This window comes from Bombus vosnesenskii, unplaced genomic scaffold (assembly GCF_011952255.1).
Source record: "Bombus vosnesenskii isolate JDL3184/JDL3185 unplaced genomic scaffold, Bvos_JDL3184-5_v1.1 scf7180000013436, whole genome shotgun sequence".
Classification (NCBI taxonomy): domain Eukaryota; kingdom Metazoa; phylum Arthropoda; class Insecta; order Hymenoptera; family Apidae; genus Bombus; species Bombus vosnesenskii.
The window spans coordinates 700,633-720,367 of NW_022883050.1; the positions used below are offsets into that span (position 1 = coordinate 700,633).

At 37.8% G+C, this 19,735-nt stretch overlaps 1 protein-coding gene across 4 annotated transcripts in view; it reads right to left on the reverse strand.

Annotated features, from left to right (window-relative positions):
• Positions 1-7,692: 7,692 nt before the first annotated feature.
• The window catches only part of LOC117238134 (lachesin-like), a 171,594-nt gene continuing 159,551 nt past the window's right edge, over positions 7,693-19,735 (reverse strand). For 2 of the 4 annotated variants that reach the window (XM_033502786.1, XM_033502784.1), the window contains exons 4-5: positions 9,650-9,818; positions 7,693-8,909 (exon numbers count right to left, since the gene is read on the reverse strand). In XM_033502786.1, the coding sequence (XP_033358677.1) occupies positions 8,821-8,909; positions 9,650-9,818 (258 nt within the window). In that variant the 3' untranslated portion in view covers positions 7,693-8,820. Of the gene's footprint in view, positions 8,913-9,649; positions 9,819-19,735 lie in introns of all 4 variants that reach the window. The other 2 variants (XM_033502785.1, XM_033502783.1) reach the window with 1 other exon arrangement.

The window sequence follows — 19,735 nt, forward strand, 5'->3', positions numbered from 1 at the left end:
TGAAATCTTGCTCGTTCATAAATAGCCATACATTTCAGGCAAACGTATACAGCAAAAATATCAAAATTAAATTGCTGTACGCTTCCATTACCTGAAATTTTCGAATACGTTGATTATTGGTTCTCAGCTTGTTTACGGTCTCAAATAAATTTTCTTTCAACTAAAATATGTTGGATATCGCTGTATGCATATAAAGGATAATATAGAAACAATTTAGAAATAAACAGAATTCGTTTTTCCAATTTACTAATCTCTAATAATCAGCCTTTTTGGTCTTTTTGATCCTAAGAAAAATGAAGTATAAGAATCGTATTATAGAAGCGATTCTCTTGAAAAATACTTAGTTTTACCGTTATTATAAAAATGAACATTGCTTGGTATATTTTTTAAAAGTCATGGTTGGAAGTTGTACGTGTTTTGATGAACGACGAGATATGTATCTGTTTGTTGAGCAAAAATAATTCATCGATTTTGCACACGTCCTAACATGCACGATAATGAAATAGAAGTTGGAGTTATAAGTTCCAAATTGCAAATTTGAAATTAATCGTCAATTAACGCGGTATGAAATTGCACACACCCCCCGGGTACAGTTAATGCATTATCGATCTCATGCGTCGCATCATCTGATACACTGTTCTTTATGTCAGATACACGTAATAAGATCAAACCTGTAATTAGCTTTTGGTTATCGTAACAAAAGTAATAATCAAAAATATTTTGCAATCGTAGTTTACGTGGTTTAATATTTTATTTCCGAATATATTCTCTAAGATAGTTCTCTAAGATAGTAATTTATTATTTGTTATTTTCCGCATAATAATTTCTATGAGAAGAAATCATTTTAAGCAGCTAATTTAATGAGATTCAAAGTTACGAGCGGTTAGAAAACAATTTTCAGAATATACACAGTATAAATAATAAACTACTTAGATAAATGTTTTTTAGTTTGAAGGCAATGAAATATAAAATTATAAAACCACTGGTATTCTATTTAGCTATTTTTTATGTTTAAATAGTTTTGATTAATTATAAATCATCTTTAATTTCCTGCTATAGATCTATTGAAATGAATTTTCAGGAAGACACAAACGTAGAAAAACGATCGTTAAAATCTGTCTCGCGTTCGTTATTCCCTGTTGTGCACGACGACAGAGTAATAGTCAACTGGCTATGGTTCCCGCAGCTTGCCAACACTATTTGTGATTATTTTTCAGGCCGTGACAAAAGACAAATATGTACATATTTCTTTAGCGATATCTTCATTTCTCGGGGAATAAATGACGTGGCGAGCGTGATGTAGCTATGGTCGTTAAAGCAAGACGAGTACTATCCTTCTCTTTATGGACAGACGTCTTCTCATTTCCCTACGTTCTTTTTTTCCCATCTTTATCTACGCTCCCTTTGTACGATGTAAAACACATTTTCGAATCTTTTTCGTTCCCAGTTCACTTTTAATCTGGGTCGCTTACCCTTCGTTTTAACTTCTTTTAATAAAAAGGGAAAAAGTAGACGGTATGAAAAAAAGGGTTGAGAAATAAAAAATATCGGAAAGAAAAGCAGAATATTTCGATAGCGAATCGAATAGAAATAGGTTACACGCAGGCATGAATCACTGTCAAAATTTCTCTCCTCCGTGCAGATCCGTATTTTCGTTTCTATTTTCGCTAAATGGTTCTTCGCGTCAGCTGATCGTGCGCACACGTTGCACGCTGAACGATGTGGAAGCTTCTACGACCGTTTACGAAAATAAGTAGTAGACGGTTAGTGTCGCGTTAACGAGAAACGATCAATAAGGTCGGGCTCGGGTATTATCTTTGTTTATCCAAGCAACTGTCCTTTCGTATATTTTCCTTTTTCCTTTCGCCGGTTTCCCGTCCGAGCTTTTCCTTCGGTATTTATCGCCGGCAGAAATAAACGTTATTTTTAGTGTCACCGGCACGACCATGGAAATAACAATACCGAGCCACGAACGCTTTCAATATAATCTACACCGGTTGCTGGTTTCCCGTATAACCTGGAAATTACACGGGCACAAAAGTTTAGATGCATTTGTATGATACACGGTAGTTTATATAATTGTGACCCGACCATTTCTCCGCCACTGTCGTGGCAATGATTAAAACGTTCGCATTCATAATTCAGACCGGCAAAATCCTATGAATTTTTATTCCAACGCTTGTGAATCGTGGCGAATACTGCGAGAACTGACCATCGCGTCGTTAAATGAAGAAGTCCGAGATATATATCCTCTCCTTTGGGCAGAGACGTCTTTTCATGGTCGCCTGCTTCTTCTGATTCTTCTTTTGCAACGGCTCTTTCTTTCTGTACACATGCATTACATGCATATATGTATATATACACGTGCCTCTTTGCACGACGATATGTATATATATATATATATATATATATATATATATATATTTATACTTTTCGAGCAAGTAAAATAACGATGTTTGTTAGGGAGTTCAACGTCAAAAAGCAAATATTTTCATTTAGCTTCGAGTAAAACAGATTTAGTTCTCAATTAAAGCAGATTTTCCTGACACTGAAAGAAGGGACAGAGTGCTGGACTTGCACGGCAGATATTGTTTCGTTTCGTATTCATGGAAACTATTCGTGATATTCGTAAAAAGGGGAACGCGGATGGAAATATCGATAAATTTCTCTTGCATGTCGCGCAGTCATTTTATTTCGACATCACTATTTGATCTACACCTTTCCTTTTGGTACGTTTTCTTGTATTGAAGGAGAAGTAAGCTCTTTTTTGCTATTAAATTATCGCAAAATACAGCGATGCCAATACTCGACTGCAATTATTGCAATTAGAATTTTATCAACGAACGAAATTTACGAAGATTATAGGGATGAAAAATTTTCCGACGTGGTGAAATTTTATGGATAATTTTCTGTATTTTCTCTTCAACATATTGTTCGTACGATAATGATAATGAAGAATAATGTCAGTTATTTCCAGGACGTCTTTCTTAGAATAAAATATTACTAAATAACAAACGATAGCCATTCATTAATTTATGCCAGTGATGTAACATTATATCTAACGCGATGAAACGAGAATAATAGCGCCTTATCGTAACGTAATATTTTATAACGCCACGAGCTTTTGTATTGCACCACGGCGCACTTTATCGCGTCGCGTCGTCCTTTTAGCCATCGTAACAAAGATATAATTTCGAGGGACATGAATTTCCATAGTCATAAATTATTCCTAAACGCGGTTAACAGGTATCAAGAGCTAACGAGTTTATCCGAAACTGAAGTACGACTACATCCAGTAAAATAGTATAGTAATATTAATGATTTATGACCATTTAATATTTCGTAATTTCATAAATCAAATCTTAACCCACGACTAGCTGTTAATTAGCTCCGGAATTAATTCGAAATGGAGTATACCACGATATCAATCTATCAGGTACCATCGGTATACAGATGTATAATGTACTTTCGTATCGAAGGAAATTAAATTTCAATTTCTACTTGTTTGTTCTTGTCAATTCTTTTCGTATGTTTTTTATTTTTATTTCGATAATTAAGAGAAAGTCGTATGGAGACATAATTTCTTAAATATTTATGAATCTTTGGATGATGTTGAAGCAGATAGTCTATTAATAATCGATAAATATTGAAGGATCAAACATAATCAGCGATATTGAACCAGAAACCAAACTTAAGGCTACAATTAAAATAATATTTCGTCACAATATATTACCACTAATAGGAAACAAAAAAGAAAGATTTAAAGAATCATCCATAAATCATCTACTTTCAATCTCACGTTCGAAAGAAGGGAAGCAAAACTATTTTACAAATAATTCTAAAATGTTTATTCACGTTAAATGTATCGAGTCATCCTTTAATGTTAGTACTACAATGGATGAGCGATCGTGAAAGCAGAGAGCAACGGTCAGGTAGCGATTCCGATCGGTCAGCGTTTAATCGTCCGTAATTCGAGCGTTTCTGGGAAGGTATGTCTGCGTGTGTACACTAGTGTGCAGATGTACGCGCGAGCACACGAATTTCTGTGGCGATACATGAGCACAGTATGCAATGCAGGCGTCTCCACTCAAGGGCCGAGGGTGGAGAACCTCGGCGTGAACATTATGCGGTGCACCTCGCGTTTAGCTTGATAAATGGCGGCGGAGCAGCGGCGAATGCCGGCGTTGTTGCAGCCGCCACCGCCGTCTTTGCCCTTGTTTCCTATGTTCTTTCTTTTTTTTTTTTTTCGTCTCTTTCTCTTTCTTTCTTTCTCTGTCTGTCTATCTGTCTGTCTCTCTCTCTCGTTCCCTTCCTTCAACCTTTATTTTTCACCCGTTTCACGTTCTCTTTTCCCTCGATGCTTTTTTCCGTTCCTTCCCCCCTTTTGTGGAGAAATCGTCCGATTTTCAGGTAGGAAAAAAAATTTACCGCAATCGCGCGCGATCCAACAGCACACCATGAAACGGAAGAGGTAAGAACAAGCCAAAATCAAGCTCGAACCAGCAATCATTATTTCTCGCGAGGTTCGCATGATATCGTGGACGTTATGGAGATGCGATTATATTCGCGTAGTCAGCAGGGAAACGTTCTTACATGTAATCAACCCGCTGCATTATGACCCAGGCAAAGTTTTTTAATCACGTTTGTTCACCAGTAGATATTACTCGACCTTCGTTTCGTTGGCTAGGTCCTCGGATTAAAATATTCGCCACGGTTCCTGTTCATTCGTTATTCATAGTTTTTCTCGCTCTTTCTTCTTCGTTTTTATACTTATTCCCATAATTTGATTGCATATGAAGAGCAAGAACATACAATCTCGAGAAGAGCGTAAGTCCATTTTCGTTTAATTTCCTCGTACCGAATAATTTGTTAGATTCACAGGTAGAAATTTCTTAGAAACAGCTAATGGATCTATGAAATTATATAAACAACAGGATAACGAATCGTTTTGTGTATTACAAATAAAATAAATTATCACAGCTTTACCTGTTGGTAGTATAATAGAATAATTATAATATAACAAATATATTATGAAATTGTAGAGGAACGGATAATTTGTGCTTCCGTAGGATAAACTTTGATATAAAACCGATTAGTTGACGTTTCCCTGTTTTGTATGAGCTTCAACGACAGAAAGAACCGATCGTTTTTATCGAGCCTGTTTCACCCATTAAACCGCCATTAAATTTAATTTATTCGCTTAAGAAGATATTTTGCATCGAATTTATTATTCTCCAATTGCGTTACAAACGATTGGCTACGGACGTACTTAAGAAACGGCATTTCCAATTTATTTTGCATTTCTTTCGTATCGACGGCTGATCGTTCGTTTCCATTATTGCGGGAGAAAAGATCCCACCTAAAAGGTCAATATATAAAATCGTGTCGAGTATAAAAGCGTTCGAGATTTATTATCGGCTCGGATTTCATACGTAATTGTTGTATACATATTTGCAATTGACGATTGTTCTGCAATTCAGTCAGATTTCAATCCGCGTGTGCACTTTCTCGTCCAAAGAACGATGGAAGATTAAAATTATCGAATCGACGTGGAAAAAAATTCAATTTCTCAAACATTCGCGATATTATTTCTGAAACGTTCGCGACGTTAGTATCGCTCGTATGATTGATATGTGGATAGAGTAATGCAATCTTTCGAGAAATACTGATATCGATGCACGATTACTACGATAGTTATATCGTATTTATTTTTATTGCATTTTGTTCGAATATCGTTCATCGTTGTTGGCAGTGGAGGGATTGAACGCATCGTCGAATATGAATGTTCCGGAGTTTTAAAGATCAAATCGAATCGAGAATGCATAAAATCATCTTTTATGTGTGTCCGCATTTACACAGAGAAGACCACCAACCGTTTGCTCTAATTAATCCGTCGTGCATTTCAGAAACCGAAGAGGATTATTTTGGTAATTGGAAAGCATTCGAAGATAATTTCATTTGTAGAATGAAATTCGAAAAACCAGGAACTTGGAATTAACGATTAAAAACGTTTGTTACATAAATATTTGAAAAGCTCTTGGTAACGTTGTTGTCTCTAAAATAACATGCTTTTAAAAGTTTTATAACAATCCATGAATAAATGTTCGTTTGACCTAACTTTTTCTCAGGCTAAATCCTAGGTGAATGGATTTAAATAAATTTTTATTTGCTACGAGGAACAACGTTGTTATCCCGTGAGTGACACGGATTATGACGGATGCTATTATACCAAATTCCATTTCGAAGTTGAACTTTTGCTCGGCGATGATGAATAGCCAGCTCGTGAAGGGAGCAAATTAGGAAAGTTAATTCGACCGCGTGCATCCTATTCGTTCACGTTCTGCCAATCGATTAGACAAATACGTTCATAGCAGTTTTTTTAACGCGTCTTATACCTTCTATCGAGTGTTCCATCCGTTCCATTTTGCTTCGGTCTATTACTCCTTGGCCCCGTTCGCTTCTCTTCTTTTTTCTTTTGCTCTGCTCTATGCGATCGATTCCTCGAATCGACTTTCTCGACACAACCGTCGACGATTTTTTTTAAAACCAGGAACAATGAAAATGCGAGTTCGCAGTTTCGAGCATTACCGTACGAGAAAAGACGCACGTTGCAATTGAGTTTTGAAATAAATTGTTCGGAAACTATCATTCGGCTTGGGTATGAAAAAAAAGACGCGATATTGATCTACGTTTCACGCTCGTGAAAAAAAATAAAATTTATACTCTCGTTAAAATTGCATGAATATTCTGCATTATATTGGATATTCTGCATGATACTTCAATTTCGTTCTGGTGAGATTATTACGGTATAAATTACAACGTTTCGATCAGATTGATCAATTTACCAAATAAAACATCTTCTCCCAGGATTAGCTATTAAAATATTTACCCATCGTATCGACGGTGCAGTGGGTTAACGAGATAACATTTCAAAGTATTTAATGCCGTATTACAGAGAGATAAAATAATTACATCTGCGTGTATTTATATAAATATGACGATACCAAAAAGAAGATAAAAATGAGTCCATTAATAGCATAAAATAAATTTTTCATAACCATCGAACAATACATCGACTCATCCTACTGTTAATTTATTTTTTGGGAACTTGGCGGGTATTTTTTTCATGCAATAAGCCAACGACACATTCGGTTCGGCGTTTTAACAGGCGTTTTATTTTGTGGTGTGTAAGTACACCGTCCGCATTAATCGATTTGCGTGAAACGTCAGTTTTGCCATACGGTGGAAATTTGCTCGTGGTGGTGTATGTGTGTGTGTATCGGTCGCCGAAGTAAATAAACTTATTATGATCGAGTCGTGATAACGGTAAATTAATTGCTCGGTCGCAGTCGAGTTTCGCCAGCGTGCGTCAGCCTGTGAAATTCATTCGTTACGCTTAATCGTATACTGACTTCCGTTCCACGTAACACGTGGATCGCGATCATGCTCGTGTCTCGTAAATTAGACCGCCTTACATGTGACCGGTTGGCGTTGAAAGCAACCGTGCGAGAAAGAGACGACGTAAATAGATGACACGTAAGAGAAACGACTGAATAGAACGTGATGTTGGTGAAACGAATGAAAACTAGAGTAGATGAATCCGTTAGAAAAAACGTGTGAGTTCGAGAAGTTGATTCTTACATGACTAGAATTCTTATCGAGAGAGATCCTCTTTTTCTTTTTTTGTAATTTTATTTTTTTTTTTTTTAGTTTCATTCGTCGCACGAGAGATCACCAACTCATTGTTTCCATCGAAAGCGTATCGCGTATAAATATCGACGTAACGAGGGCTTCAGTTCCGGAACTAAGTGGTGCTGAGCGATTTCAGCGTGGAGGCCGCGAGTTTGGACGCGATTATAGGCGGATCGAACTTGGCCATTAGCTTTTCGATCTTAATCATTTCGATCTTTAACGATCTTTCGATCGTCCTTCTGCCTAACAGATATCGATATTAGTGTACAGCATCGCGATACCCTGGATGCGATCAAAATTACGGTTGCGTGGCAACGATTCACCCTTTTCGATCCGACGACGTACGAAAACGAATCCGTCGGTCTATGACTCACATAGCTTTCTCTTTTTGTACTTTCTCTTTTTCACTCGTCTACCTTCTATCTTCCCCTTTTCGTATCTACGCACTTTTCAAACGCAAGGAAAGACGATCTTTGATACTCCGATTCACTCTTGTCCCGATGCTTGTTCCGTTCTGTGTCTTCCTCTCGATCGCTGATTCTTTGTCTTTCACCGTTTCAGTTCGCTGCTCCGTTTTACGGCTGCTTCGAGCTTTTTCATTCCGCGACCCACTGTCAAGACAACGTTATTCTCGTGTCAAGAGCTATTACGTAGCGTAGTGCGTGTTCGTTCTCGATTACGATCAGTCACTTGGTTGCGTCGTCGAAACGTTGCCGCATCATCGCTCTCGACGTCGTAGTTCGTTTCAGATCGCGCGCATACGGAACCCGCGACGCCACGTTACGTTTCGGGCCAACTCTCGCGCTTTCACAGGGCTGTCACGTAATTCTCGCATCAGTTCGTCTCGAACTTTGAAACTTTTAACAGCGTCGACGAGGTCGCGTATTGACTGTCGACGTGACGCAAACGTTCGCATACACTATTTCATCGACGTACCGGCGTCGTGGTTAGGTGTTCGCTGGATCACTGCACCACCGCACCGTGCGATTTCCGGTTGCACGAACGCGCGTACTTTCCTCGATGGGGCAGCGATCGACCCCTGATCGTTGGATCTCACGGCGGAAGTCTTTCGTTTACCGTTCGTCCACGCGAAGAAAGAAGGGGAATAGCGTTTCCGGAATAAAACGGTTAGTAAAGCAGCAGACACAGACAGAGCAGAAGGGAGTAGAGCCTCGGTTGCTTGGCTTGACCGCCGTGCTGCATTGCCGCGGGATACTCTCCTGAAACAGAGGACAACACTTAAATTTTCTGAAGGCACCGCATCTCGCGATACGACTAGTAATACGTTGTCAAAGTATATTGGCTGGGATCTGCTGTTCGCGACATAAAGATGTATACGGTCGAAGTCGACGAAGTTTCAGGGTGTACTTTAATTCCATCTAGTCGAGCTAATTACGATGGCAAACTGACTTTGTTACTAAGGCCGTGAAGCCATCGTGTTAACGTTCCTACATTCGGATACTTCCTCATGCATATGTAGATACACTACATACGCGCATACGTCTGTACGTTTAGTCTACACATTTAGTCGTTTCAATGGTGCGTCACGTACAAATACGTTGAAGTGTGCAAACATCAGTTGCAATCGTGTTGGTGTTTTACACGGAAATTCTGTTAAACCGAAGCAATGAATTCATTAATTAAACGTGTGTGTCGAAAGCAGATCTCGTGTTCTCTGTTTGAAACTCTTTCTCTCCCTCTTTCCTATTCTTCGTTTGACGTTCATCAATTTTAAATTAATAATCCGGGGAAACTCGCCTTCGCGTTCCCTCGCCATTAATACGTCTGGTAAAAGAAATTCGAGAAAACGAAGCCGTTTATTAATTTAGATCTTGCTTAAGAGTCGGATCCCCATTAACGATCCGATGCGAAAAACCATTTACGAGTACCGTCGCTGTTTAGATTTGATAACGAGCCGGGTAAAGAGACGGCCCGTAATTAAGTCGAAATTACTCACCATTGAGTACGTGAACGGTGATCGATTTTGATTGAGCGTTGCTGGGATTACAGGTGTACCGGCCAGAGTCCGATGGCTTTGCTTCCTGCACCAGTAGAAAACTCTTGGTGATGTCACCCTTTTCCGTGACCACGGATACGCCGCCTCTGGTCGGGTCGTAGGTGATTATCTGCAACAATGATCAAAAAGGGAGCTTTGAGTCGAGCAACGTTGAAAAGTCGAATCGTACTCTGAAACGCGGAGAACGCGAAACGAAGGACGATCGGAGACCACCAACGTGGCAACTTCCTCCCTTTTATTCGAGGGCTGGAAGTTGGAACTGTTGGTCGAGGAACGTGGGAGATAAGCTTTTGGGAAGTACGTCGGAACGTCTGTTGTCATTGAACGAAGGTTGATACGAGGGAGCAGGGAAAAATTCTCGCTGTTCTCTCTCAACCTCCCTCTCTCTCTATCTCTCTCTCTCTCCTCTGTGATTTATTTCTTTACGTTGTTGGAAGTTGTTAAACGAGAAGAGATTGTATTATTGTAGAAAATATAAATAGAAAAATGTCTCTGCTTTCCTCTGGCGAGTAACTTGATAAATTAAGAGCAATTTGGAATCTGCATTTGTTTGAAAGCTTTTCATTTTCATCGTTTGTTTCAAAACGGATATATTTTTTGAGAATTGTAGACTTTTTATGGTTGAAAGGAAGTAACGGCTTTAACGATAGACTATTCCTTTAATAGACCGTTATTTGATACTACAGGTTTCAGTGCTGTTCAATAAACGCATTGTCGGATACTATAACATTGTGACGTGTCAGATCAATCGTGATCTTCACAGGATCATCGTCAAACCCTGCAATATTAATGTATCTTTCTATACGGGGTATTTCAGAAATATAAATCAATCAAGTACAGACTAGCAGTGAACTAAAAATACGAAAGTTGAATGTCAACCTGTCAACCTGTCAATCCCCTATATACGCACCAATGGTCTCTCTAGAATTTCAATAAAATTTCAAGTACTTTCATCGGAAACTTCATCATCAAATAAACACTTTTACTCTGTACTTACACACTTAAACATCCTTTACCGTAAAGGATTGGTCTCGCTATTTTCCTCAGACGTGTAGTCAGCGAATTTCTACGACAGTAACGATATTGCAGTTTCTTGTTACGAAACTTCTCGACTCATCGTACTTTTATTCTCTGCGCTGAAAATCCGCCCTGGCCGTCACGATTTCGTTTAGATTTCCACGTCCTCCTTCTCGAGCGTTTGTACACATAGATTCAGAAAGGCTAACACGGAGCACCGTCCGAACTTGCACCGGTACATAGTGCCAGAGCCCTGGAAACGTTCTGTTTATCCTGCGCCTGTTCCACTCGACGTTCCTCGCGAGTGTCTCTTTAACAGGGGTCGTGAGGGTCGATGCTCGCTGCTGAGGGAGCTAGAAGCGGTGCCGGTGTCGTCAGAGCCGAGACGGATTTCTAAATAAATGATCTGCAACTCGAGCCTTCGGTGCACTGCTCTTACGTGCCATCTTAAGACCATCTTCAGGGAGGACATCTTTCGCGAAATTTCTTGAAACTCGTTTTCTCGAATTTCTTTTTTCCTCGTGGCTGTCCCCATCACCTTCAAAGTTTCTCGTAAATAAACGGAAAAAGCGCCTCGAGTGCGTGCACGATGGTTTTTCACGTTAATGCTTGTCACGTTAATGTTCTGCTGTGAGACGATCATGAACAATATTTATTATCAGATACGTTAAAAATATCGACGATATTTTCCTTTAAATGCTAGAAATCCTAGGAATAGCATTATCAAAATGAACTAAGAATCGGTTAATAAGAAATAGGTATGTACATTGTTTCATTAATATTTGTCGTACAGAATTTGTATCTGATAACATGTACGACCCTAGAACACGTTTGCCATATCATATACCGTATATTGTTTCTAATTGAAAAATGTTTCTATAGACAAAGAACAGAGGATGCAATTCATTACAACATGTCTAATATATACATATTTAAAAATGGGACTTTGTACCACAACCCGGTTCAAATGTTTCATTAAAAGAAAAGTTTAAGTAATTCAAAGCGTACAAATGTAACAAAATTATTAATTTCTTATCCATATTGAATGGCACAAGATACAATTAAAAACATGTTGAGTTAAAATATATTAAATAAACGATCCATTTTTGTTATACGTTTGAGAACACGACCTCTCCTGGGTTGTTCAAAATATAATCAATCGGACGAGAAAGTTGCAACCTACGAACTTGATAAGCCGCGCTCTCTTCCTGCCATTCTGTTATCTACGTCCGCGATATAACGCAGAATAATATGCGAAACTTTCACTGGAAAGTACACGGTTAATCCGAGTCTCGTGTATGACGAGCTAATAACGGATGTATTCGTTCCATCCCTTCGTTCGTGTTCAACGCGAACGAGCATATACGCGGTCAAACTTTTGTACCGGTGAAATTTGAAATTTCAAGTTGCATTGATATCATGTCACAGAAAAATCCGTCGTTAAATTCGTCAATTATTTTCACGCGTCTATCACAATTGTTTTGCGATCGGCATCATTTAACGCGTCATGTTTTTGACGTTCTGTTAAACGATTTATTTTTTAGTATCAATTTTCGTACATGTGAGAGTTGTATCGAACATTTTTAGATATACGCAGAGCAGGAGGAAATAATTATCGTTTTATGCGCGCAACAAAATTTCGACGTGGTTAGTGTTCTGTACCCCTTTGAGCAACTAAAACCCTTCGCAAGCTTAAACCTCTTAAAAATTTCTAATAATCCTCTTAGCGACAAAATAAGCTATTAACAACACGGATGGTAAGCTCTTAATTAGAAAAGTCCTGTACCAGGGTCGTTAAAACGTAGCTATAAAATCCGCTTCCTAATTTTCTGTACAATGGGATACCGCGCACCCCAATTAGAGTCGACCTACCTCAAAATCAGGACCTTCTACTTTTTTTTACTGCTTACCACAACCACTTATTTACCTTCGTAGAACCGCATTTCTCCTCTACTTCATCTTCCTGGACGGTGGGTTTAGTATTAAATCACCCAATCACTCTACTCTCTATGCTCTCTTTTTAAAAATCACCAACATTGATCCTTCTCTGATATTTGAATGAGTGCAAATATTTCTTTTAATATAGAAATTCCTGTTTTAAATCAATTATGTCACATTGTTCGTTTCGATTACCTGTTATTAATTCAATTAGTTCACGGTTATGTCAGTATCAATAATCGTGTTTTAAAAAAATATCAGATGTTTGAGAATATCATCGTGTCACACAATCGTTGCAATATATCACGGTTATATCGATTCCTTCTTTTTTATGCGATATTTGTATAAATATTGTTCGATATTAATGCAACCATGGAACCATGGATTTGTGGGAGACAATAGAAAATAAATATTGTATATTATCGAAAACGAACGATCATATGGCTGGACATAGACGAAGATACAAGATAATAAGGAGAAGTCTTTAAAATGTAAATTTACGTACCTAGCTAACGCTAAAAAGATACTCTCTTTTTGCATTTTAAAAATTCTTTTCGTTGAAGATACGTACAATAGCCTGAAGCAGGAGCGTGAAAAAATTTGTGAAGGAAACACGATACAACGTAGGTATCCGAGCAATGTTCACTTTCTTAAAACAACGTAAAGAATCTCCCTTACCTTTAGCTACTGGAAATATCTTCCAACATTTTCTTGTTCGTCGTGGCGAGGTACCAGTCCGAATTCGACTTCATCAAAAACAAGACGACGAAGAATGTTCGAGTGGACTCGATTTTCAAAGAGCAAATAAAAACGACGTCGAAAAGTTGACGACGAAGACGAGTACAGGATAACGACCGATCCGATGAACGAGAAAATCAGAATTTTACTGTTTCAGGATTGCGGATCGCCAGATTTCCGCGATCTTCATTCGATGTCAGCGAACAGAACGGTGCAGTTCAACGAACTAGATAATTTCACTGCATCGTGGAGCTCGTAATTTGAAGGAGTTTTAAGCGCGTGCCGGACGATAGTTCTACATGGTCTTGAAAAGAGGAAATGGAAATGGAAGGAAACGAGAAGGGAGTCTCGTCAGCCTCATTACGTGATCATAGGAGAAATCGGCATCCCATGAGAATCTTCGGCAACTGGATGGAACATCTTGGACTCAATGGTCCATTGGAATGGTTTCCACCCAGCACGTTACTACTTTTGTCTTATCAGTCTTCTCCTGTGCTCTGATAACGACTCCCTTGTCCCCAGATTCTTTCCTTCTTCCTCCGTCCTGACATTTCCCCCCTCGACTTATATCGCCTTTTCTCGCCTTTCTCGAGTTCGCTTTTTTCTTTTTTCCTACCCCGATCTGATCTTAATTTATCTACTTCATTTAAATCGATAGCCTTTCAGCTTTGATTGAATCCTCCAGGATCACTCGAACGGTTCTCTTTATTACGTGAAATCGCTTTAGAACGTTGGAGACTGTGCTACTCCGGGTTCAATTTATCGTGATGGATACTATGCGCGAAATTAAAGTTATTCCTTTGGGCAACGACCAAGTGAAAAATGTTTTAACACGGAATCAGACAATTGCATAGGCGATAGACAATCTTTATTTTTGTATCTCTCTTTACGTTTAACTGATTTTATTTTGAGGCTATAGCGATAGTACCTATATCGAATTGTTAAAATTCATTTCGCATTTTTTTCTCTTTTTTTTTTTTACATTTAGAAACTTTCAGCTTCTTTTTCTAGGATTTGATTTTTTATAAATAGAATTCTGCGGAAGTGCGATATAAAAGCGGAAATATAAGAAATCTCGAGCTACGAGTTTCCTTAAGCAGCAGAATTATTTATTTTCGCACCACGAAATCCGGCGATACACTTGCTGCGAACGTATAAATGGCAAAAACAGGTGGTTACCTTGTCATGGCCAGCATTTCCCAGAAACCCGTCTCATTTCCTACGAAGCATATTTTCCAATTCGAAGTCAGCGATATTCTTGTTCCTTGGTCCAATTGTTTCCTCATTTGTTGAGATCGGGCAGAGATAGCCATCTGCTGTTGCACCCGTAAGATTGCCTTTTATTTTGCGATTTCTCGCCAGCTCCTAGCCAACTCGTTCGAATGTACACGTCAGAAGGAAAGAATAAAATATTTTTGAAGAACCTCGTTGTCGCTAATGTCTTCATCAGTTTAGAAGTCTTTATTAACACTAGTTTTATACTTATATCCTTGCAAAATTTCTTACTTTACTTCCAGAATGTTTTAGCAATAATACAGATGTGGAAATACCCTCAAAATTTTCTAACCGTATTACGAAGTTTCTTCTCGTCTTTTGAATGACATAAAATGCATATAAACCTATTACAGTTATTTATCCAATCTCTACAGTTGGAACTAAAATTAAATATACATAACAAATTATAAATTGCAAACTTCTAATTCAAATTCAAACTTAATATTTGGTGTTCTTCGTACCAATTTCTTTATTCTTATTCTATTCGGTTTAATCGGATTCGATACGTAATAACTCGCCTCGACATTCAAAATCGTCAAACAAGCGTTGGGCAGCTAATTTTCTGTGTCTTAATCACGTTTAGTTCGTTACCATTTTCCAAGTTTCGCCATTTCTCGTGCGAAGTAGTCGTTATTTTACGCGGCCGGGCGTATGACGCGTCATTGTGCCCCGTTTTTCTCAGAGAGAAGCGAAAGTTCGCGTTACACGGTAGCGAGTACAAAGGCGATGAAATGTGTCCACCTTTATTTGCCGCGGCCGATGCCGGGAAATAGCGCGTTTTTCGTAGCAAGTCACGCATGAAGGTAACACGAGCTTTCGACGTCCCCCCCTCGAGGACAGGTTCCGAGCTTTTTGTAGACATCCGAGCCTGAAATTGTATCCGACAGGTAAACAGTTGTACATAAAGCGGGCTGTCGTCGACTGTGTTGGTGTGCGTCGCGCGGGAGACCATTTTCGTTCGTGTTGGTGCGTGTGAGGTGCAAATAACGTTGCTTTGAAACTGCGCTGTCACAGGACAAACATTCTCCCTTTCCTTTTTTTTTCTTTTCGTCCCTTTTTTTCTACCCCTTTCTCTCTCCTACATCTAGTGTCGTGTAAATAAGTGTTGGTGGAAGATAAAGAAGAAAAATCGAGCAAGCCAGACAAGTTGCTACACTTGTCGACGTTCTTTGTACGCGTGCGCGAGAACCTTCGTTTAAAACTACAAAGGGTAAAGAATTTGGATTTCGTTAAAGCTTGCAGTTTCGATATGCAAATGTTTTTAAATACTTGGATACGTTATCGCAAAAGTGTCCGAACATGTGCTCTTCTTTGAAGGGGTGTAATTTTATCGTAGGTTTAGGGAAAAGAGGATTCACGGTTATACTGTTTTTGGCATACTATAAATGTTATGGCAGAAATTTAACTTTTGAAATTTAATATGCAGTAACAAAATTTACATTCTTTAGATAATTGTTCAGCTTGTGGAATTATTTTGTCGTATGAAAAGCTCTTTATCATCACGTTGTTTAATTTTCTGAAGCTACATAAAGAAGACCGGTGACATTATCTTAAAACAAATACAAACAGAATATATTTATAATTTAATCTTGTTTACGATAGTTGGTACAACTTCCTTTCGATTGATTCTACTTATTTCAATGTGAATTCTTATTATTCGAATAAGAAATTGTAGATAGCGAAAAGAGAAATGTGTGTTCATATTACGTGAACAATTTATCGATGATTTCAAATAAATGGAGTTCTAAATAAGAATCGAATTAAAAAGATCTGAAAAGTTTCGGTCAATTGGTCAAACCAGTAAATAAAAGTTACAAATCGAAATCGAAGGAAATTGAACTTTCATTGCGTTTGTCGAAGTTTCGCCAAGTTAGTCACAGTAAAGTAATGGAACTTAAACGATTAACAAAAATCGATTACAACAAGCAGGAAGTTTGCATTACTTGGTGGATCGTTTGTTCGCGATCGACGTGGTCGTTTCCTATTCGTTAGAATGGACTGGCTTGTAATCTTGTTTCTGAAACAACTTCTTTTTGTCAATTTAAGAGCAAAGACATTAAATTTAATAAAATTTTTTATCAATGACAATCTACATCGATGAGATGAAAATTGTCCCTAAGTTTAAGGGTTGAAATTATGCTGTTTTAATCTTTTGTGGATTGCTATCCGAGTAAACATAGTTTTTGTTTTTAATTATTGAGCTTAAAGCGTTCTTAATTTTAACACGAGGCCAATCGAGTGAAAATGACCTATTAACAAACTGACGGCTGTTGCTTTCACTTCACTATAAATGCAATTATTTACAGCCTTTAGATCTCAAGGAAATCGTTCAGTTTAGAATATTCTTTCTTTAATGAATATTTTAATTTTAATCTACTAATAAATGCAAGTATATTATACAGTGGATTTTGTTAGATTTTATCGTTCTGACTAATCTTTCGTTATATTTTAATTGGAATCGATAAATTGGAAATTGGTAATTGGAAAGATAATTTTCAAAATATCGAATGATTCATCGAACGATTAGACTTTGAGAAACACAGTGTTTTGACACAATTGAAGAAAGAATAAGAATGCAAGGGATTAAACCGTGTCGATCAAGATCAGTTTACAGTTTTACTCATTATCGTGAAGAAATTGAGAGTTACAAATCCGGGGAATGTGCTTTTATTTCTATCGTCGTAATACCGTGAAAACCGATTTGGCAACGTCTTTGCCTTGCCAGTTTGGCGATCGTCCACGATCGCCACATAAATAAGACGCGATATCATATCTCGTTTAACCACTTCCTAACAGGATTTCATTCGGGTAAACCGATTAGAACCACCAACTCAATTGATACATCTGCGGTAATAAAAGTTAGCATGAATTCTCACCTCGTTTCGTCAATTATCGTTCATAAAACGCGTATCTGTATTGTATCTGACACAATAATGAAATAACGAGGTAGAAAAAAGTTTATAATGTTAGTAACGTTCCTCGATCAATTTTTGTTCTATTTTTTTCAATACGATAAAGTCATTTAAAATTTTTGACGAAGCGAAAAGCGTTTCGATATTTAGATTAGTAAGTTTGCTAATGTGAAATCGGAAATCATTAATGGAGACTTGTTTTGATCTTTATCGTCCTGTTTCGATGACGTGCTTGCCGATGTTCGCAGAGAAAGGACTGACCTAGAAAATCACCTAATGAAATGTAATCAGACAAATCGGTAAATATCGTTCTGTTCATACAAAATATCTACGAACGGGAAATTAAGAGCAAAGAAAGCAGTTGATTTAGATTTTTCCTGATTTTTTTCAATTTTATTATTAATTTGAAATAAGCTTCTCAATGAAGTAGAAAAGCACGAACAAATATGTGCTCTTGATTGCAACTGCTATTTTGTTGTAAATAGCAGGTAATAAAGCTTTGAAATTTTATTCCTTTGATTCTTCCTGTTTTTAAATGCTACTTCATTTTGAAATATTTCTCCTATCTTCTGTGTAACAAATTCGCTCAGAGAACGCATATATAGTAATTAAAATATGTAGACACATTGATATTTTCATTTTGGATATTTACAAATGTGTATTATAAGATTAACTGATAATTCATTTAATTCATTTAATTGAATGTTTGATTTTGATCGTTGCTCCACATGTATTGATAACAAATTATCAAGCAGAGTTGTACCATATGTTCAAAAAGCCGGAAATTAACCCCTAAATTGTAAAGGTGGGTGTTTCATGCCCGAGCTATTTCAAACGGATTGAGTTCCTCGCAATGTAGGAGGCAGGAAGCTTTTTTCCCCGTCTAAAAGGGGTTATTTGATAAAAATTTTATGATAACCCTAATTTAGGACGTTTGAAGATGTTACGTGAGTTTTTTTTATTTTTTAATAAGTATTTCCACTGAAAAACGTATCGGACATGAAAGACCAATGTTTACAGTTTGAGGATACCGTAAAAACTGTTTAAGGGTTAATTGCCAGAAGCTGAAGATCAACGTCAAGCATGTTTTAATCTTGTTCACTGATAAGTGCAGTTACCTATGTGTTATACACAAGAATCAGTAAGAGAGAGAAAGAGAGAGAGAACAAATTAATATTAATATCAAAAATTAGTTGCAACATGAATAGTGATTGTTATCAAACATGTATTCCGAATAGTCGATCATTTAATTAAAATCGTACGTACGCAATTTCATGTATGTTCATTTACATGTGAATTTACATTTATTTATTTTTATATAGTAGATTGCGTCAATTGAATCACAAAGTAACAATGAAATTTCATATGTGTTGCGTTATTTCATCTCAAGTATACGATACTGTTTCATTAATTATTACAGTTCGTTACATCCAAAAGACCCGTAACACGTGTCATCACCATTTTAAGAGAGCATCCTAATTTTTCTCATTTAAGGTCGTCGATCAATAATCATTTCTCCATTATCCCTTTTAATCAAGCCGAACAAACAGCCAATACTCGAGTTACCGTTAATGAACACATGACGATCGCAAAGAAAAAAGGGGAAAAAAGAGCAGAGAAAAAAGGAAAGCTAGGAACAACATCGAGGTACCGATAGCTGACCAGGGAAAATAGACTTTAGACCAACGTTCGAAAGATACACGAGATACGTCTGCTTTCGTCGTACTCGAGTGAAAAGGCAACCGACAAATTGTTAAGTCAATTTAATTGCGACCAGCTCGGTCTTTTCTATTTACAAACGCACAGGTACAGTGTTCACACACAGTGAGATTGAGCGAGAGAGAGAGAGAGAGAGAGAGGGAGAGAGAGAGAGAAAGAAACACGCGAAACGAATAGCTGATGCTCGACATAGAGAGGACAAATCCGCAAGTACACGCCGCAAACCGGGAGAAAACACGTTCGTCTCTCGCACATGGATAGAACAGAGAGACGCAGTCTCGAAATTCAATCGAAATCAAAGGGACGAGGTTTATTGAAGCGTATGGGGAAAGCCCAGCGAGCTCTGATGATTCCTTGCGGTTGGAAAATGTTTCGCGTCGCGGATCGATCGATCCATCGATCTTATCATCGAAGGATTGCAATTTCG